This window comes from Anomaloglossus baeobatrachus, chromosome 9 (assembly GCF_048569485.1).
Source record: "Anomaloglossus baeobatrachus isolate aAnoBae1 chromosome 9, aAnoBae1.hap1, whole genome shotgun sequence".
Classification (NCBI taxonomy): Eukaryota; Metazoa; Chordata; class Amphibia; order Anura; family Aromobatidae; genus Anomaloglossus; species Anomaloglossus baeobatrachus.
In genome coordinates, this window is record NC_134361.1 from 119545212 (window position 1) to 119566958 (window position 21747).

Consider the following 21747-nt stretch of genomic DNA (forward strand, 5'->3'; position numbering starts at 1 on the left):
ACAGGTCGCGGGGCTCGCGTGTCAGAAAATGCCCACTGATCACCAGGTCACTGTTGACCCCTAAATCTAGCCTCAGTGTTGGGGTGGACACTACCGGTGTCCATGAGTTGCCTGCTCCTGACCTAATTGGTATCGATCAAATGCATGAAAGAATGACATCGGACAGAGTCGGATGTAGCCTCTCCTTGATCAGAGAATAGCTCAGCTTCAACTGCTTTATTTTAACAGAGCCCCTGCTTATATAAACAAGGAAAAGGAGCGTAGTTAGCTCTACAGTGAGCATGCTCAGATGTGTCCATTGGTGTTGGGTTGGTCCATGGCTTGGTCAATGGATTGGTCCTCTTCTCCCATTGGACATTCCTTGCATACCATGGCAGGGTGTGGAGAACAGGATGCGGCAGCCATCTTAGATCTGTGTCACGTGCATATCTCTAAACAGGCTTATTTAAGGAGAAATAATACATTTGATCAGTCATTTCCCACAATACCCTACGTCTCAAGGTTAATTAAGTATTTGATCCAATAGCCCTCCTTAACATCAGTACCTGAAGTGCCGCTATACCTGAGATGTCACTGTATCCGAGGTGCCACTATACCCAAAGTGTCGCTGTGCTAGAGGTGCCTCTGAACTCAAGGTGCCGCTGTACCTGAGATGTTGCTGTATCCGAGGTGCCTCTGTACCTGAGGAGCCTCTGTGCAGCTCTACCGTACCCTGTATCGGAGGTGCAGCTTTATCATACCCGAGGTGTCAATGTACCTGAGGTGCTGTGCCCAATGTGCCACAGCAACTTACAGATCAGTGGGACCGGATCACTCGGACCTGCACCAATCAGGGAACTTTTCTCTCCCTTCAAACTGTAGCTGCAGTACATGTGCGACCACGGCTCCATTCATTCTCTATGGAGCTGCTGGATAAATCCAAGTGCAGCGCTCCGCAGCCCACAGAGTGAATGGAGCGTCGGTTCAGCCCCAGCAGTCAGAGCCCACTGATCACCAGGTCACAGCTGATCCCTAAATCTAGCCTCTGTACCCGAGGTGCTGCTGTCCCCGAAATATCACTGTATCCGAGGTGTTGCTCTATCCGAGATGTCACTGTACCAGAGGTGCCTCTGTACCCGAGATGTCACTGTATCAGAGGTGTTGCTCTACCCGAGATGTCACTGTACCAGAGGTGCCTCTGTACCCGAGATGTCGCTGTATCCGGGGTGCGGCTATACCAGAGGTGCCTCTGTACCCGAGATGTCACTGTATCAGAGGTGTTGCTCTACCCGAGATGTCACTGTACCAGAGGTGCCTCTGTACCCGAGATGTCGCTGTATCCGGGGTGCGGCTATACCAGAGGTGCCTCTGTACCCGAGATGTCGCTGTATCCGGGGTGCGGCTGTACCAGAGGTGCCTCTGTACCCGAGATGTCGCTGTATCCGGGGTGCGGCTATACCAGAGGTGCCTCTGTACCCGAGATGTCGCTGTATCCGGGGTGCGGCTATACCAGAGATGTCGCTGTATCCGGGGTGCGGCTATACCAGAGGTGCCTCTGTACCCGAGATGTCGCTGTATCCGGGGTGCGGCTATACCAGAGGTGCCTCTGTACCCGAGATGTCGCTGTATCCGGGGTGCGGCTATACCAGAGGTGCCTCTGTACCCGAGATGTCGCTGTATCCGGGGTGCGGCTATACCAGAGGTGCCTCTGTACCCGAGATGTTGCTGTATCCGGGGTGCGGCTATACCAGAGGTGCCTCTGTACCCGAGATGTCGTTGTATCCGGGGTGCGGCTATACCAGAGGTGCCTCTGTACCCGAGATGTCGTTGTATCCGGGGTGCGGCTATACCAGAGGTGCCTCTGTACCCGAGATGTCGTTGTATCCGGGGTGCGGCTATACCAGAGGTGCCTCTGTACCCGAGATGTCGTTGTATCCGGGGTGCGGCTATACCAGAGGTGCCTCTGTACCCGAGATGTCGTTGTATCCGGGGTGCGGCTATACCAGAGGTGCCTCTGTACCCGAGATGTCGCTGTATCCGGGGTGCGGCTATACCAGAGGTGCCTCTGTACCAGAGATGTCGCTGTATCCGGGGTGCGGCTATACCAGAGGTGCCTCTGTACCCGAGATGTCGTTGTATCCGGGGTGCGGCTATACCAGAGGTGCCTCTGTACCTGAGATGTTGCTGTATCCGGGGTGCGGCTATACCAGAGGTGCCTCTGTACCAGAGATGTCGCTGTATCCGGGGTGCGGCTATACCAGAGGTGCCTCTGTACCAGAGATGTCGCTGTATCCGGGGTGCCGCTATACCAGAGGTGCCTCTGTACCCGAGATGTCGCTGTATCCGGGGTGCGGCTATACCCGAGATGTCGCTATACCCGAGGTGCCGCTGTCTTGCTCCCAATGCTGCATATTAATAATAATTTTACTCCATTTCTGCCTCCGCAGTCAGAGCACATTGTTTTTATACAATTTTGGAAATCTGTCACACACGTAATAAAGTCTCCCTGTGAGCCTTGTGAAAACACTAGTTATACATGACGGAGACAGCATAGTTCTCGTAGGAGACGTGCCGTAGTGGGCTCCTCTGCTGCCCACTGTAAAGATGGCGGCCGCGGCGTCCTGCCCGCACTGCTGATGACGTAATCAGCGCGCTCTCTGCCTGGGTCACGACTAGTTGTTTCCTTCATACGTCATCTCATGCGCGCCCCCTGAGAGGGGAGGAAGATGGCGGCCTTCGGTATACTAAGCTACGAACACCGGCCGCTAAAAAGACCCCGGCTGGGCCCGCCGGACGTGTACCCTCAGGACGCCAAGCAGAAGGAGGTGAGACTGGCAGCATAAAGCCGGCCTGCAGGGGGAGCTAGTGCGGGCGCTGAGGAGAGGGTGGAAGACATCACTCCCGGGGCAGAGCCGGGCAATATGCGGGGACAATGGACGTGGCCGCCACCGAGGGCAGTGCAGCCGCCCGTTCTGCTGGGTGCAGTGCTGTGGAGCCGCGGTAGGGGGCGCTGTGCTCGGGGCGGACAGCTCCCGGCTCAGGAGAGGGCCGGCTCCGCTCACGTGTGATTTCCGCTGCTCCCCTCAATATTACCTTTATGTTTTCCTAAAAATCCGCTACGGATCCAGAAATCTCGGCCTTTATATGTGGTGCTACTTTTATGGGCGGTACAAAGGGGCGTGGCTCACCGGGTAATTATGCAGAACATCCTGAAGACACGCCCCCAGACTGCGGAGCCACGCCCCCTAGTAGAACCCATCAACAATAGCATAAAATAAAGATGGCCATCTCTCTGGGACCATAGCGGGGATGTAATAAAGCGAAGGCATAAACAGAATACCCAGGAGCAGCGTGAATAAAGTAAGAGCAAGATCTGGCCCCGTCTCACCTAGTGACCGCTCCCCTTTAAGAGGCTAGTTGTGGGGAGCCTGACCTCCGCTGCCCTGCCCCCACCATCCAGTGCCTGAAGTGTCCATGGTGCTGCTCTGTCCTGCTGTAAGGTTCTCTGCAGTGAAGCAGTCACTCATGGAGACTGGGGCCGGCCGCGATGATGTCAGGTGAGCAGAAGGTGATGTGACCTCACCGTATCCCCGAGATCACGGAGGGGGGTCACTATATGGGGATGAGCGGACCACAATAGTGCCGATCACAGGCAGAATTGGCTGAACAAGGGATTTAGAAAAAGCCTTCCCTAATGACTAAAGGTGAGTTTGGGTCCTGCAGGTTCAGCCGGACTTTAGATAAGGGTGGGCTCACACGACCATATGACCCGCGCGATTATCGGATCGCATCACCTGGCACACACACTCTTCGGACAGGAGCGGGTCAGCTGCATGTATTTCTATGCAGCGGACATGCTCTTGTCTGAAGAGTGTGTAGCCACGCCGGGTGATGCGATCCGATAATCGTGCGGGTCATACGGTCGTGTGAGCGCATCCTAAAAGTTCAGTTCTGGACCTGGACTTGACCTGAGCCCCACTGGGAGCCACTGATTGGCAGTTCGGGTCTCCACCAACAAACAGCCAGCCATAAATGGAGCACTTCCAAGGGATTTTGTTTTGTTGTTTTTTTTTTTACCACATTACATTAAAAAACATATCCTTTCCCCCCCCCCTCCACCCCCTGCCCGTGAGAGCTGCTTAAACACTACAAGCAGCGCGCACCGGGCTGAGCGCAGCGATGCTCACTCGATTGGTCAGCATACGTACAGCACCCCGAACTCGGGCACTGTTTTTATTTTTAAGTCCATATGAACCCTGGACTTTACAGCTTGGGTTCACTCCTCTATCTTATATATATTTTTTATTCACTTTTTCATCAACCACTGGAGCTGTCACTGGTGTCTGCTTGCGTGCAGTGTCAGAGCACAGAGGCACAGCCGACAGAGGAGCAGTGTCCGTCTTCTGCCCCCTCTGCTGTTGCCGTACGAGCTGTGCATTGTGTGCCCTGTCATGTGCACTTCATAGCTGTGCTGACAATCCTGTGGAGCCAGGCGCCATTTTCTTGTAGCCCTTTTCCGCACTGTCAGGTGACAGCAGGCCGGTGACGTCTTCCACTTGTGAGCTGCTGTCTCCATACAGTATTCCCAGCCCACAATCTTCGCTGGCTGCTGCGCTCTGCACACTGACCAGCTGACACTGCTTTTTTGCCTTGTTTCACTAGTTGCTTGTGCTGTTTTGAATGGGACTCTGTACTCTGTAGTGCGGTTTTACCTTAGTCCTGTAACATGTGAGGTTACGTGCACACGACATCTGTTTCAGGCAGATTTTGCCTGAAAAAGCACTAAAAAAAATTCCAAAAGACTGAACCTATCTCAAAACGACTTGCTGTGGATATGTTCAGCCACTTGTTTGGAAGCCGATCACTATTAATGTATACAATTCTAACATAAAAAGCCATCATGAGACACATAAAATCAGGCTTCAATAAAAAGTACGGGTACGCTGGCATCTATAGGGCGCCCTGTGCACATACCCTTACCTGATATTACCTCTGCCCTGTTACCTTGTGTCATCTATATATTTGTAACCTATGCTTAAAGGGCGCTGTCAGCACAGAATGACTGTTCGCCCCAAACACATTGACTCTGTGCAGCATGTCACAGCCAGTCATATGTGCACCTTCCCACCGGCTTGTTTTCCCTCTATCTCTACCCCCCCAATTGACAGCTCTGGTGTTATAGAGCCAGAGATAGGATGAGATAGAAAACAAGCAGGTGGGAAGGTGAATAGAAATGATCAGCCCGGCCGTGATCTGCCTGTGCTTGGTATATACCGTATTTCTGTGCTCACAGTCCAGTTTAGCAATTTGACACTATCATCTTTAAGAGTGACCTTATATCCGAGAGATGGGCGCCTAACTGTCCTATGGTCAAAATGCCAGAGATAAACCGATGCTAGGGACTGAGCAATCCCAATGCTCCGGTCTGTATCATGGCCACAGTGTCCAGACATGAAGCATTAAAGCTCTGGTCACTGTCTTCTCTTTCTGACTGTTGTTAGCGTAGACTTGTGATTACACTGGTGGAATGTGAAGGATGGTGCCTAAAGGGAACCTGTCACACTGCAGCCAGATCTGCGGACAGCTCAGTAGAGACCCTGAGCAGAACAGAACGTTTTGTAGGAATAGATTCAGTGTGTGATGTCCCTGGTGGTTGTATACATGAGTCCAGTGGGCGGTCCTGTCAGTGACTGACAGCTGTCTGCACATACAGGGAAGACTGACAGTGACTGAGTAGGACCGCTCAGTAGACTCGTATGTGTATGAACAGCGATTTCAATGACTAAAATACAAGGTTTATTGACACTTTTCCTACAATAATGTCTGTCAGTCTGCTCAGCTCCCCTTTCTCTATAGCCGCCTGTCTGTACAGCAGATGCCATTTTCAGTATTATGGGTTTCCTCTAAATTGTGTTTAGCAGATGAGTATATGGCTGCGTGCCCACGATCAGTGTTTGCAGCGTTTTGGATATATTGTGTTGTACAGTACAAGCATAGTAGATGGGATTTCTAGAAATCCCGTGCCCACTGTGCTTGTTTTTCTCTGCAGCAAACATTGACCTGCGGTGCAGCTTTCCAGACCGCAGCATGTCAATTGTTTGCTGTGGATTTGCATGCGTCCTCTGTAGGGAGGAGACCGCAGCGCACTGAACCCTGTTTGTGGGTACGAGCAGCTGCGGTCTCCTGCGGAGGAGACTCGTGACTCGCAGTTCAGGACCCACTGCATTCATGACACAGTGAGTCCTGATTGTGGGCACATAAGGCAGAGCCAGATCTGATGTGTGTGGCCGGATGACATTAGTATCCGAAATAACAGCGTGGTGGATTAGTTCGTGTGAGACCCCAGAGATGTGGTTGGTGTCATGGGGGTTACATGCTGCTATGGGTGAGCAGTTTGAGGTGAAATTACTGTTGCTGTTGGTGTACCAACAAGCTAAACCATTGTCATTTGTTGACAGAATTCAGATAGGTAACACAAAGGCAAGCTTGTGATGATTGCTGTCAGGACTTGGTGCATGAAATTAGCCGTGGTGCCCTTGTGAACACTGGGCCACTAAGTGAGCCAAATGTGGAAGAAGGACCAGATGATGCATGATTTATAGTTTGTGGATGATTAGGGTTCAATGGTAAACTTTGCAAAAAAGGAGGGTTTTGTAATATGTCGCCAATCATGGAGAGGCAATGTGCCGTAATTGGAATGACAGACACAGGACATTCCGGCCCGTGCTTCCAGTGATATAGATCGTGTGTAGAGTTGAGCGAGTACCTAACTATTTGTACTCGCTATACTCATAACAAGTACTGTCTAAGGCTATGTGCGCACTGGAAAATGGAATTTTCTCAAGAAAATTCCGCAGGCACTGAAAGATTACCGCACCCGCGGTAAAAAACTGCTGCAAACCGCACCCGAAAACCGCATGCGGTTTGCCGCGGTATTGCCGTGGTTTTGCCGCGTGCGGGTTGGTACATGTGCTTTATTGCATTCAATGCAATAAAGCACATTGAAAAAAAAAAAAAAAAATCATTTCCTTCTGAGATAGATAGTAGATAGAAAGATAAAGAGACAGATAGAAGAATAGATAGAGGGATAGATAGAGGAAAGATCGCTGCATTTCTCACGGTCGGCAGTGAGTTCACATTACCGGCCGTGGGAAATGACCGGTAATTACCTCTGCTGTCTCGCTGCAAGGCTGCATTCAGCGCTGTGTCTGTGTCAGTCGCGGCTGGATGTAAGCAGCGCAGCACCTGTGGATTACGTCGGAGCTTTGTTTTGGGAGGGGTTAATAAAAGGGTGTGTTTTATTTAAAATAAAGGATTTTTCTGTGTGTTTTTTCACTTTACTTACGGGTTGATCATGTCAGCTGTCTCATAGACGCTGCCATGATCAAGCCTGAAGTTAATGGCGGTGATCCACCACCATTAACCCCTTGTATTACCCTGACTGCCACTGCATCACGGCAGCAGGAAGAGCCGGGGACACTCCGGTACTGCCGCATTATGCATGCGACAGTCCCGGGGCAGCTGCGGCTGATATTCTCGGCTGCGGGAGGTGGGAGGGAGGCGGGGGACATTAACCCTGCCCCTCTCCCTCCCCAGCCTGAGAATACCGGGCCGCCGCTGTGTGCTTACCTCGGCTGGACGGTAAATATACAGCTGAGCCCATGTGTTTTTGTTTTCTATATTTCCGTTTGATTTCTATGTGTGTTCTATATGTCTGTGATGTCTGTGTGTGTGTGTGGGTATGTGCACACGTGTGCGTATTACATGCAGTTACGCTGCGTTCTGCACCGCAGCGTAACTGCATGCGTCCTACGTCCCCTGCACAGTCTTTGGAGATTGTGCAGGAGCCGTGCGCACGTGGCATGTTAGAACGCAGCGATTCGTCTGCTTGCCGAATCGCTGCGTTCTAAGAAGTGACATGTCACTTCTTTCGTGCGTTCTGCATGCTGCCTATAGGGAGAGGCAGCATGCAGAGCGCACAAATCTGCCGGCACCATGTGCTTCAGGATGCAGCTTTTCAGCTGCGCTCTGAAGCGCACTTTTTCGGTGCGGTGCAGAGCGCACACGTGCGCACATACCCTTAGTGTGTGTGTGTGTGTGTGTGTTTACTCTTCTCAGCTTCCTCTTCCTGTCATAATGACATCACTTCCCTGCAAAACCGCAGGCAAGCGATGTACATTACCGCAGGGAATAACGCAGGAAAACGCAGTGAACCGCACAGAATTTGCTGCCTGCGTTATTCCCTGCGGGATTTCACGATTACATGGCAGTAAATGGAGTGAAATCCCGCAGCGATGTGCGGAAAAGAAGCGACATGCAATTGTTTTTGCTGCGGGAATCCCGCAGCAAAACATGCAGCTGTCAAATTCCGCCCAGTGCGCACAGGATTTTTTTTTCCCATAGGTTTTGCTGGTGAGTCACTGCAGAGATGTTATGAACATTTTCTGCAGCGAAACATGCAGCAAAATCCAGTAAGTGTGCACAGGGCCTAATACTCGCGTAATCATTCCGAATAGTGTGTGCAATGCACGTCAATGGGGGACAACTCGCAATATAACGAGTAACCCAAATGTTGTACTATTCGCTACTTGCACAAAAAGTACAGCATTCGGGTTACTCGTTACATTGCGAGTATTCCCCATTGACTTGCATTGGACATGCTATTTGGAATGAATACACGAGTAATAGACAGTACTCGTTATGCGTATAGCGTGTACGAATACTTAGGTCAACTCTAATCATGTGATATTGTATCCTTATGTCCTGTCTTTGACCCTGGAGGAGTTGGTTTAAAGTTAATAAATTCACTGACTGTTATGAATATGAAGGAAAATTAATATTATAGACTGATATGCCATAAGTCGTATTTCAGGCAACAAAACGGCTGTGCTGCATTTTTCACCTACTTAACTGAATGGAATAAAAAAAGCTGCGCAAAATGCACAAAGGACGCATAAAAATATACACATTGTACAGTTGTGTTATACAAGTTTAACTAGTAAAAAAGGCTCCAAGGTTGAACATGGTTCTGATTACAATGGAGTGATAATACAATAAATTTGCGGAAGGAACAAAGTAACAATTGTAGGCGATCTGCAGCGTACAGTGCACCGATCGCTTCATGCTTCTATCTCCTTTATCTGTGCTCTTTGTACTAATGTTAGAATGTCTATATCTGCACTTGGCGTACAAGGTATTTACAACATTGCTTGTTCCTTTTGTGAATTAATGTTACCCATTGTATCATCTATATTGATAAGGTCCAAACAATTGTATGCCACCCATGTCCCCCCACTGTACACCAGCCCATGCACCGCCACTGTTCTATACAGTCTGACTTTCTGGTGGTCCAACCATGATGGTTTAAACCATAAATGTTGGGATTTATACTAAGTGCTGGAGTTCAGTTTTTTACATATTATTTATTTCTTAAGACAATCGGTTTACTTTCCCTGAACATTGGGGGGAGTTTACCCTAGAAAGCAGACCTGGGCCACCCGCTGCCAGATGTGACACCTTGTGTGAGGCAGGACTATCACTCGTTATAGGGTGTGATGGATCATCTTCACTGTGTAGACTGAGCCTGTAGATCAGGGATTCCCAAACTCCAGCCCTCACGACCCCCAACTGGTCATGTTTTCAGGATTTCCTTAGCATTGCACAGGTGATGGAAGCATTATCATGGCATCACCTGTGCAAAGCTAAGGAAATCCTGAAACCATGACCTGTTGGGGACCGTGAGGACTAGATTTTGGGAATCACTGCTGTAGATGTTTGCTGAATGTCACGTTCCAGAACTGTATGGGGAAGAGCAGTCCTTCATGTCAGTATTCTCTTCCAATGCACGGCAGGATGGGCCTTTACATAATAATAATAAATAATAATTTTGTTCATTTATATAGTGCTATTGATTCCACAGCGCTTTACATACATTGATAACACTGTCCCCATTGGAGCTCATAATCTAGGGTCCCTATCTGTATGTCTTTGTAGTTTGGGATGAAACTGGAGTACCCGGAGGAAACCCATGCAAACATGGGGAGAACATACAAACTCCTTGCAGATGGTGTCCTTGGAGGGACTTGAACCCAGGACCCCAGCGCTGCAAGACTGCAGTGCTAACCACTGAGCCATCATGCCGCCATGAAGCTCTTATAGATGATATTGGTATTCGCTATGAGAGCTGCTGCCAGACTCCTGATGGGACTGGGTAAAGGAAAGGCTATCAGCATAACCACTGTGTATGATCCCGTCTATCCCCAAAGAGATAATCTTTGCATTCTGATGCCAATTGTTGATCCTTTGGACCAAACATTCAGACAGTAAAGCTGGGTTTACACACTGTAACGTCACCGGTTTTGTGACGCAATAGCGATGTTGTTTGCGATGTTGCAGTGTGTGAAACCTATCAGCGACCCGGCCCCTGCTGTGAAGTTGTAATCGTTACAAATCGTTCAGGACCATTCCTAGGTCCTTTGTTTCCCGCTGTGCAGCATGAAGTTTCAGTGTGTGAAAGACTTTGCAGCGACTTTGTTAGCAACTTCCCTTTCAAAAGGCTGCTTATCAACGTCCCCAACAACCAGCTAGGTCGCTCTGCAGGTCCGGATCGCTGTTGAGTTGTTGGCCAGGTTTGCCTGTTTGACTGCTCACCAGCGACTTAGCAGAGACTTAGGCTACTTTCACACATCCGGCTTGAGCCCTGCGGCTCAATCCGGCTGTGCAAGCTATGCAACGGATGCGGTGAAAACACCGCATCCTTTGCATACGTTTTTCCCATGCGGCCCGCCCGGTTTTTGCCGCTTGCGGCATGCTACTGAGCATGCGCAGTGGCAAAAACCGCATGCGGCGGCCGGATGCGGTATTTGCCGCATCGCGCCGCATCCGGCCGCCATAGGCATGCATTGAGAGATGCGCCGCATCGGCCGAATGCGGCGCGATGCGTTTTTTTTTGCCGCACGAAAAAACGTGCCATGCAACGTTCCATCCGGCCGCCGCATCGGCTAAATCTGCCGCATGCGGCAAAAACCGGATGGAACGCAAGGCCATGCGGCACAATGCGGCACTAATTAAAGTCTATGCAGGAAAATCGCAACCGGCAGCAAAAAAAACCGGTTGCGATTTTCCTGCAAAGTGCCGGATTGTGCCGCAGAAGAAAAACCGGAGGTGTGAAAGTACCCTTAGGGAGGTCGCTGTTACGTCACAAAACCGGTGACGTTACAGCAATGTCCTTTGCGATGTTGCAGTGTGTAAACCCAGCTTAACTTTGCACGTGTGCCCAAGTACCGGTATTTATTTTCTTCTAAGGGTATGTGCGCACTAGGCGATTTTTTCACGCTGCGTTTTTATGTGCGTTTTTGTCTAAAAAAACCGCACCCGCGGCTAAAAACCGCGGCAAAAATGCATGCGTTTTTGCCGCGATTTGGTGCGTTTTTTGCTGCGTTTTTGCTCACTGCGTTTTTAATCAGTGCACAATGCCATTAAAGATTGTTGATGAAAAAAAAAGGTCTGATGTCATTTCCTTCTTCAAAATGTTCATTGTATGCAGGAGAGCAGACAGCTGCAGAACTAGTGTATGCAGGAGAGCAGACAGCAGCTGCAGAACTACAAGTCTCAGCATCCTCCATTCACTAGTGTATGCAGGAGAGCAGACAGCAGCTGCAGAACTACAAGTCTCAGCATCCTCCATTCACTAGTGTATGCAGGAGAGCAGACAGCAGCTGCAGAACTACAAGTCTCAGCATCCTCCATTCACTAGTGTATGCAGGAGAGCAGACAGCAGCTGCAGAACTACAAGTCTCAGCATCCTCCATTCACTAGTGTATGGAGGAGAGCAGACAGCAGCTGCAGAACTACAAGTCTCAGCATCCTCCATTCACTAGTGTATGCAGGAGAGCAGACAGCAGCTGCAGAACTACAAGTCTCAGCATCCTCCATCCAGGACTGTATGCAGTTTTTTGCCCAAAAAGAAAAAAAAAATGACATGGGCTTCGCCATATTTTTGTATGCTAGCCGGGTACAGCAGGCAGGTACGGGCTGCCCCCAACCCCCAGCTGCCTATTTGTACCCGGCTGGGAACCAAAAATATAGAGAAGCCCTTTTTTTTTAATTATTTCATGAAATAATTAAAAAAAAAAATGACGTGGGCTTCGCCTAATTTTTGAGTCCAGCCGGGTACAACTAGGCAGCTGGGGATTGGAATCCACAGTGCAGGGTGTCCATGCTTTCTGGGCACCCCCACTGCGAATTGCAGTCCGCAGCCACCCCAGAAAATGGCGCTTTCATAGAAGCGCCATCTTCTGGCGCTGTATCCAACTCTTCCAGCTGCCCTGAAGCCGGGTGGCTAGCCGGGTAATAATGGAGTTAGGGCTAGCTAGCCCTAAGCCCGAAATTCATGGTGTCACGCCAATATTAGACATGGCCACCATGAATTTCTAGTACAGATAAAAAAAAACCACAACGCACAGAAAAATATTTTTATTAGAAATAAAACACAACACAATTAGTGACTCCATCTTTATTGAAATAAACCCCCCTCCGCAGTAATCCTGGGTCAGGGTCCCGCGCCGTCCAATCAGGATCCAATATCATCTGATCGGTTTGCTGGAAGGCAAAGCGATCAGATGATGTGTCAGGATCAAGTGCCTGAATCCCATCACACATCAGCTGATGCATCCGTGCAAAAAAAAAAAAAAAAATACATACTCACTTATGTGCTGTGGTGATTACCGGCAGCTCCTGGAGCGATCGATTGGACAGGAGTATGATCCTGTCCGATCGCTGCAAGAGCTGCCGGTAATCAGCTGATGAAGTCCCCTGACGGCAGGATCAGCTGATAGCCGGCCGGACACGAAAAAGCCGGCGAGACTACGATCAGCTGATGCGTCAGGTGACTGCATCAGGTGATCCACGGCCAGGTCCTGCAAGCAAGGTCCTGCCCCGGGGAGACTGCACACAGCCAGAGCGGCGGTACCGAGACAGGGGCTGGGAGCAGGCATGGCACCGGGACCCTGCGGACAGGTGAGTATATATGACATTTTTTTTTTTCTACTGTTCACTTTGGTTTTCGCCGCTGCCTCCACCTCCCGCCCAGACATGGCGCCGCACGGAGCTGACGTGAACAGGACGGGAGGTGGACGCAGCGGTGACGGTACCGGGAGGATTCATGCTTCTGTGTTTACCAACAGAAGGAATCCTCTTCCTGTACACGTCACTGTAGTACCCACCCCTTGCGTTTATAGCTGCGTTTTTAGTCATAGAAACGCGGCTATATGCATTTTTCATTGCGTTTTTAACATCTCATTGAACTCAATGGGTGAAAAACGCAGTGAAAACGCAGAAATAATTGACATGCTGCGTTTTTGTGGTCACCACAAAAACGCAGCTAAAAAAAAACGCTGTGTGCGGACAGCACTTATGAAAACCCATTGACATTGCTGGGGAAGCAATGTCACTGCGTTTTCAGCACAAAAACGCGGTAAAAAACGCCGCTAAAAACGCGGCAAAAACGCCTAGTGCGCACAAGGCCTAACACCAAATACAAACATCTAAGCCTTTTTGACTCCTTCATCGTTTCCCACTGTAGAGCATGCCACAGGATAATAGTTCTTATGGTAATGACCTGTCTCTGGAGAGTGAGCCTTTCTTTCTCCAGACGGAGGGAGTGTCTGTGTCTCTATTGAGGAGGTTTTACATAAAACCACTTTTGACCATACTTTTGTGTGGGCTATTTTTAGAAGTTCGTCTTGTGCCCCTTAAGGACCATTTACACGCTGCGACATCGCTAACAATATATCGTCGGGGTCACAGTGTTTGTGACGCACATCCGGCGTCGTTAGCGACATCGCAGCGTGTAAACCTATGTGCGACCTTAAACGATCGCAAAAGAGGCAAAAATCGTTGGTCTGTGAGACGTTGTTCACTTACCAAAAATCGTTGCCTATTCAGTAGCGATGTTGTTTGTCGTTCCTGCGGCAGCACAAATTGCTATGTGTGACACCGCAGGAATGAGGAATAACCTCGTACCTGCGGCCACCCATAATGAGGAAGGAAGGAGGTGGGCGGGATGTTCGTCCCGTTCATCTTTGCCCCTCTGCTTCTATTGGACGGCTGCCGTGTGACGGCGCACGTACTTCCCCCTTAGAAAGGAGGCGGTTCGCCGGCCACAGCGACGTCACAGGGTAGGTAAGTCCGTGTGACGGGTGTAAGCGATGTTGTGCGTCATGGGCAGCGATTTGCCCGTGACGCACAACCGACGGGGGCGGGTACGCACGCTAGCGATATCGATAGCGATATCGCAGCGTGTAAAGTGGCCTTTAGACTTCTCTTTATTGTTGTGTTTAGTAAGTTACTGGATGACACCTCAAGCGTACGCCTGTATGTAGCCTGTGAATATTCCATGTCTGACACGTGTGTGTTTGCAGGATGAGCTTACAGCACTAAACGTGAAGCAAGGATTCAATAACCAGCCAGCCGTATCAGGAGATGAACATGGCAGTGCTAAGAATGTCAACTTTAACCCAGCCAAGGTAAGGCTTCTGCGGGACTGAACAGTTTAATTTGCAATTTTTATTTTTTTTCTGCTCTTTATTCTTACGTTTTACATTTCTTACTTTCAGATTAGCTCGAATTTCAGTAACATCATGGCAGAGAAACTGCGTTGCAATACCCTACCAGATACTGGACGAAAAAAGCCTCAAGTTAACCAGAAGGACAACTTCTGGCTGGTCACTGCTCGCTCCCAGAGCTCCATTAATAACTGGTTCACAGATCTAGCCGGGACCAAACCTCTTACACATCTTGCGAAGAAGGTGAGCGGTGAACAGAAGAATACGCCTTCTGGTATGGTGAAGAAGTAATGTATACCAAGGCCAGTCTGCTGATGTGCTCACTCACTTCTGCTTTGTCATTGACAGGTTCCAATTTTTGGAAAGAAGGAAGAGGTGTTTGGGTTTCTGGCACGTTATTCTGTGCCGGTTATGAGGGCAGCTTGGCTTATTAAGATGACTTGTGCTTATTATGCTGCCATTACAGAAACCAAAATGAAGAAAAGACACGTCATGGATCCCTTCATAGGTGAGATGTGCTTCTTCTTGTAGTCTAGGATAATTCTTGTAAGCAGAGTATAAATATGCTCTTTTTCTGAACTGTTCCATTTTTGCAGAGTGGACACAAATCATCACTCGCTATCTGTGGGAGCAGCTACAGAAGATTGCCGAGTACTACAGACAAGTGAATGGAAGCACGGGCCCCTCTTCTGGACCTATGCCTCCAGAGGTTGAGCTAGCCCTTAAACAGTGGGAATATAATGAGAAACTAGCCATGTTTATGTTCCAGGTAAGAATTCGGCTCACGCTTGTGATCTCTTTTCACGTGTTTCATGGGAAAAGTAGCACACGTCCATGCTGATTGTTTCAGGCGTTTGGCCTTCATCAGGCCGGTCTCTGTTAGCATGCCCCACAATTTATGGCCTCGCATCGTGTAGATGTTTTTAGCCACTCCGTGCAACCATATAATGTAGAAATAGGTGATGTGATCATTTTAGTTGCTATGCAAATAACCTTGTATTTGTAACCTGTTTTTGCGTACCAATAAAGGATGGGATGTTGGATCGACATGAGTTCTTGACTTGGGTCCTGGAATGTTTTGAAAAGATCCGTCCAGGGGAAGATGAACTCCTGAAGCTGCTGCTTCCGCTCCTCCTTCGTGTGAGTGTACGATGACCTGTGATGTTGTCTGTACCTCTGGTGCATTACACTTTTCACAATTTCATTTTTTCCCCCTCTATACAGTATTCAGGTTCTTTAGTCCAGTCTGCTTACCTGTCACGGCGGCTTGCCTATTTCTGCACACGGCGTTTGGCACAACTGTTGGAAAGTAGTGGGGGACATACAGGGCACCTTCTTACAGCACAGACTGGTACAGCTCTGCCTCCTGCACCGGCACCTCCTCCACCCTCAGGATCTGCCCCATCTTCCCCATTCAGCGACCTTCTACAGTGCTCACAGCATCGGCCTCTTGTGTTTGGGTTGAGCTGTATGCTGCAGGTACTGTTATTTGTCTTGTCTTTCTCAGAAAAAACAGGATTTTTTTTCTATTTTGTATCAATGGTGTAAGAGCCAACCTGAACTTCAGTCTATGTTCCCCCTCAATTTTTACTACACAATTCATTAGGAAAAAAAAAAACCTTAAAATCTTTTCGCTCATAGTCACTAAAAACTACTGATCAAAACAGAGCAAATCGTTACATGATAAATCCAACTGCAGACACGTAGCACTAAGCAGTCGTTAAAGCACCACTCCGGGGTTGTGCATCCTGGAGCTCACAACTCAGTACATCTCTATGGAAGCCTCGTTCTGGCTCTCCATACAGATGCATTGGGAGCTTGTGACCGATCTTCTGACTTCCTGCCAGTCAGACGTTAGAGGCACAAGATGGCGGCGCAGGACTGGAGCGGCACCGAAAAAGGATGATGACAGCGTCTGGTGAGTAGAATACTGGGGGCAGGGGAGTTAACTTTAAACTCCAGCTTAGCATTCTAGGTGTGCAGTATAGAGGAGGAAGGAGCACTGCATTTCTGAAACGCATGGAGCGGACTGAGTGTACAGCTAATCTTACGTTGTAGAGCAGTGTTCTCCTCCAAATCCAGACCCGCAAGAGCCACCAACAGATCACATTTTCTGAATTTCATTATTCTGGCACAGGTGAACACCTGGCAATACTAAGGAAATCCTGAAAACGTGATCTGTCTGTGGCTCTTGGGGTCTGGACTTTGAGAACACTGCCATAGCGTATAGTGACATCACGTAATATTAAGATCCAGCCAGGCCCACACCACAGTACAGCAATAGTGAGTAACTTGGCAGCAGGTTATTCGGAGACGTGAACAGTCAGGTTAGTTGCTTTGGCACTACAATGCCTGCTTTGTGCAGGACATTGCCAGAGGGTGATTGGGTTCCTATATATCTCATTCCCAGAAAGTATATGCAGTTGGATTTATCGTGCACTGAATTGTTCTGTATCTGTAGCTTTTATTTACCGTGCGCCATTAGATATTATGTGTTTTTGGTTTTACTGTATTCGACCTTTGGTGATAGAAGCGACACTTCACTATCATTTTGGACAATATAATATTCCCTTTTCCACTTTTTTGCAGAGTATTGTTCTGTGTTGTCCCAGTGCTCTGGTATGGCATTACTCTTTGACTGACAACAGAATTAAGACTGGGTCACCTTTGGACCACCTTCCTATTGCTCCTTCTAGTCTGCCCATGCCAGGGGGCAATTCTACATTCACACAGCAGGTAAACAAGCCATAAAAGTTTCTAGTTGATGCTCAGTTCTGTGTTCTTTTGCTTTTTTGGCAGTTTTTCTTATTTCCTCTATGTATGCCCTAGGTACGAAGAAAACTTCGGGAAATGGAACAGCAAATAAAGGAGCGTGGACGAGCAGTGGAGGTCCGGTGGTCGTTTGATAAGTGTCAGGAAGCTACAGCAGGTACTGTTTTGCTATATACAGACTTTTTAGGCAATTTGTTTGTGCCTAAAGGTTTGTAGTTGTGTGGTTTTTTTTTTTGTTTTTTTTTTAAATGCTATTCTCACGTTTTAGGATTTCCCATTGGACGTGTCCTTCATACTCTTGAGGTTCTGGATAGTCACAGCTTTGAGAAGTCTGACTTTAGTAACAACTTAGATTCTCTTTATAATCGCATCTTTGGATTGGGCCTTGGCAAGGATGGACATGAGGTGATGGAGCTGTCTCTTTACTGTACTTGATGTGGTCTATATCTGTGCTTTTCGTGTCTTCTCATGCCCCTTGTTTTGTAGATCTCACCCGATGATGATGCTGTTGTTGCGCTGCTGTGTGAGTGGGCTGTCAGTTGCAAGCGCTACGGACATCACCGTGCCTTAGTTGTAGCTAAATTGCTGGAGAAGAGGCAGATGGAGATTGAAGCTGAGGTATCGATAAGAAATCACTTTGTTTCCTTCTAGGGATCTACATTTTGATTTATTGTTTTTAATCTTCAATGACCATTTTGTCTATTATTTCTCAGAGATGTGGAGACTCTGAAGCAGTTGATGAGAAAGGATCTGTGTCTTCTGGATCCTTGTCTGCACTTAGTTCCCCCCCTGTTTTTCAGGATGTCCTCCTCCAGTTTCTTGATACACAAGCCCCAGTGTTAAGTGAGTATGGGCTGCTCCGATCTGATGACTGCTGTGTATATTGGTTTTTTTTTTTTTTCAGTGTATTATATTGCGAGTTTCTTTAAAGAGAACAAACCAGCAGGATTTTCCTATATGAGGTAAAGGCAGTGCCATGCAGGCAGTAAGCTGCTGATTGCAGGCAGTAAGCTGCTGATTGCAGGCAGTAAGCTGCTGATTGCAGGCAGTAAGCTGCTGCTGATTGCAGGCAGTAAGCTGCTGCTGATTGCAGGCAGTAAGCTGCTGCTGATTGCAGGCAGTAAGCTGCTGCTGATTGCAGGCAGTAAGCTGCTGCTGATTGCAGGCTGTAAGCTGCTGCTGATTGCAGGCTGTAAGCTGCTGCTGATTGCAGGCTGTAAGCTGCTGCTGATTGCAGGCTGTAAGCTGCTGCTGATTGCAGGCTGTAAGCTGCTGCTGATTGCAGGCTGTAAGCTGCTGCTGATTGCAGGCTGTAAGCTGCTGCTGATTGCAGGCATACCTGTCATAGAAATATCGGATGCTTGGTTGATGAAATATCTTTAATCAAAGTTGGAAAAACGCACTGCACTTTGACGTATGCAATGGGGGAGGGCCTTCATGGGTCGGGTCCTCGGTGTTAATTCCTCCTCGGACGTCCTCCTGGCTTACCCCCTTTTCTTTATTTGAATATCACGCCACGCCGACATCGCTGTTAGTAGCATGTGTGCATTGTCACAGTAATTCGGTCTTCATTAAAATGGCGCCGAAGTCCATGCATGCGCGTACTGCGATCTATGACGCCATTTTATTGAAGACTGTGGACGTGCACAGATGTAAAAAATAAATAAAAATCTGCACACGCACCAATGCATCATATAGTCATCACCACAGTCTCTTCAATTAAATGGCGCTGTAGATAGTGGTACTCACATGCGTGGACTCTGCGCCAGTGCATTTCTGCAACTTTGATTAAAGATATTTAATTAACCAAGCATCCTATCTTTCTACAACAGGTATACCTGCAATCAGCAGCTTACTGCCTGCAATCAGCAGCTTACTGCCTGCAATCAGCAGCTTACTGCCTTCAATCAGCAGCTTACTGCCTGCAATCAGCAGCTTACTGCCTTCAATCAGCAGCTTACTGCCTGCAATCAGCAGCAGCTTAGGGGTGCTTCACACACAGCGAGCTCACTGCCGAGATCGCTGCTGAGTCACGCTTTTTGTGACGCAGCAGTGACCTCATTAGCGATCTCGCTGTATGTGACAATGAGCAGCGATCTGGCCCCTGCTGCGAGATCGCTGCTCGTTACACACAGCCCTGGTTCGTTTTCTTCAAAGGCGCTCTCCAACTGTGACACACAGATTGCTGTGTGTGACAGCGAGAGAGCGACAAATGAAGCGAGCAGGAGCCGGCGTCTGACAGCTGAGGTAAGCTTGTAACCAAGATAAACATCGGGTAACCAAGGTGGTTATCCGATATTTACCTTAGTTACCAGCCTCTGCAGCTCACGCTGCCTGTGCTGCCGGCTCCGGCTCTCTGCACATGTAGCTGCTGTACACATCGGGTTAATTAACCCGATGTGTACAGCAGCTAGGAGAGCAAGGAGCCAGCGCTAAGCAGTGTGCGCGGCTCCCTGCTCTCTGCACATGTAGCTGCATTACACATCGGGTTAATTAACCCGATGTGTACTGTAGCTAGGAGAGCAAGGAGCCAGCGCTCAGTGTGCGCGGCTCCCTGCTCCCTGCACACACAGCTAAGCGGTGTGCGCTGGTAACTAATGTAAACATCGGGTAACCATACCCGATGTTTACCTTAGTTACCAGTCTCCGCAGCTTCCAGACGGCGGCTCCGTGCAAGCGCAGCGTCGCTTGCACGTCGCTGCTGGCTGGGGGCTTTAACTGGTCACTGGTGAGATCTGCCTGTTTGACAGCTCACCAGCGACCATGTAGCGATGCAGCAGCGATCCTGACCAGGTCAGATCGCTGGTCGGATCGCTGCTGCATCGCTAAGTGTGAAGGTACCCTTACTGCTTTGCTTGCAATCAGCAGCAGCTTACTGCCTGCAATCAGCAGCAGCTTACTGCCTGCAATCAGCAGCAGCTTACTGCCTGCAATCAGCAGCAGCTTACTGCCTGCAATCAGCAGCAGCTTACTGCCTGCAATCAGCAGCAGCTTACTGCCTGCAATCAGCAGCAGCTTACTGCCTGCAATCAGCAGCAGCTTACTGCCTGCAATCAGCAGCAGCTTACTGCCTGCAATCAGCAGCAGCTTACTGCCTGCAATCAGCAGCAGCTTACTGCCTGCAATCAGCAGCAGCTTACTGCCTGCATGGCACTCTTTAACCATTAACAGCCTGCAAGAAAACTGTAGAATCCCTTCAAGTAATTAACATTTACATGTGGGTTGGAAACTATAAGCATTGGGTATTGTTGGCTCTCTTGTCCAGGCTGGGTGTAGTCTATCCCCTCTAACTTATATTTAAGGAGGAACAATCGTAAAAACAAACTTTTTCTGCCAGCTTCTCGGGCAGTGATGTAAAGTGAGTGCACACAAACACATGTAGATGTACTGTATGTTCTTTGGTGTGTTTAGTAAGGTACATGGAATTTCATAATATCACTATTTCTTTTTCGCTCCTAATTGGGAGACCCAGACAATTGGGTGTATAGCTACTGCCTCCGGAGGCCGCACAAAGTACTACACTTAAAAGTGTAAGGCCCCTCCCCTTCTGGCTATACACCCTCCCGTAGGAGTACGGATTCCTCAGTTTTAGCTTTGTGCGAAGGAGGTCACACACGCACGCATAGCTCCATTGTTTTTAGTCAGCAGCAGCTGCTGACTATGTCGGATGGAAGAAAAGAGGGCCCATACAGGGCCCCCAGCATGCTCCCTTCTCACCCCACTGTATGTCGGAGGTGTTTGTAAGGTTGAGGTACCCATTGCGGGTACGGAGGCTGGAGCCCACATGCTGATTCCTTCCCCATCCCTTTTTACAGGGCTCTGGGTGAAGTGGGATTTACTGGTCTCCAGGCACTGAGACCGTGCTCCATCTACAGCCCCTGGAGAAGATGCTGGATTGGAGCGGAGTACATCAGGGACATGGCCCTGCTTCCTCAAGGTACTCTGTGTCCCCGTGCATTTCGCGCTCACACCGCAGCATGCTGGGTGTTGTAGTGCGCCGGGGACATCAGCGCTGCGGCGCTTGTGCCATGGCCTCATTTCAGCTTCGCTGAAGCGGGCACACTTTTGGGGAACGGTCGCGCCGGCCGCTGGGACTGCGGCGCGGCTGGCACTTGTGGTGCGCCGGGGACTTCAGCGCGGGCCGCGCTTTTACGGCGGCCGCGCTGATAACTCGAGTCCCCGGCTTTTGCGGCCTGGTTCCGTTCGTTCCCGCCCCCAGACCTGCCAGTCAGGAGAGGGGCGGGACGCTGGTCAGTGCATCAGCGCTGAGGGCTGGAGTCGTTTTTACATACTCCAGCCCTCACAATAGGCACAGAGGGGACACTGTTTCCCGCACTTTTGTTTGGGAACTCCCACGGGCCGCCCCTCTCCACAGACGCCGGCAGCCATTCCTGCTGACACGCTGAGCTGCAGAGGGGAGCCGGGGAGACCC

At 49.3% G+C, this 21747-nt stretch overlaps 1 protein-coding gene and 1 long non-coding RNA gene across 2 annotated transcripts in view; one reads left to right on the forward strand and one right to left on the reverse strand.

Moving 5' to 3' along the window:
- Positions 1-168: 168 nt before the first annotated feature.
- LOC142251302 (uncharacterized) lies at positions 169-3146 on the reverse strand. The gene is made up of 2 exons (XR_012725301.1): positions 3073-3146; positions 169-440 (listed from the first exon to the last, which is right to left on the reverse strand). It is a non-coding gene; the product is annotated as an uncharacterized LOC142251302 (long non-coding RNA).
- The window catches only part of MED12 (mediator complex subunit 12), a 166217-nt gene continuing 147159 nt past the window's right edge, over positions 2690-21747 (forward strand). The window contains exons 1-12 of the mRNA XM_075323968.1: positions 2690-2804; positions 14400-14504; positions 14595-14786; positions 14892-15051; positions 15140-15312; positions 15573-15683; positions 15768-16022; positions 17133-17279; positions 17373-17472; positions 17584-17720; positions 17802-17933; positions 18029-18158. Coding sequence (XP_075180083.1) covers positions 2706-2804; positions 14400-14504; positions 14595-14786; positions 14892-15051; positions 15140-15312; positions 15573-15683; positions 15768-16022; positions 17133-17279; positions 17373-17472; positions 17584-17720; positions 17802-17933; positions 18029-18158 — 1741 coding nt within the window. The 5' untranslated portion in view covers positions 2690-2705. The remainder of the gene's footprint in view (positions 2805-14399; positions 14505-14594; positions 14787-14891; positions 15052-15139; positions 15313-15572; positions 15684-15767; positions 16023-17132; positions 17280-17372; positions 17473-17583; positions 17721-17801; positions 17934-18028; positions 18159-21747) is intronic.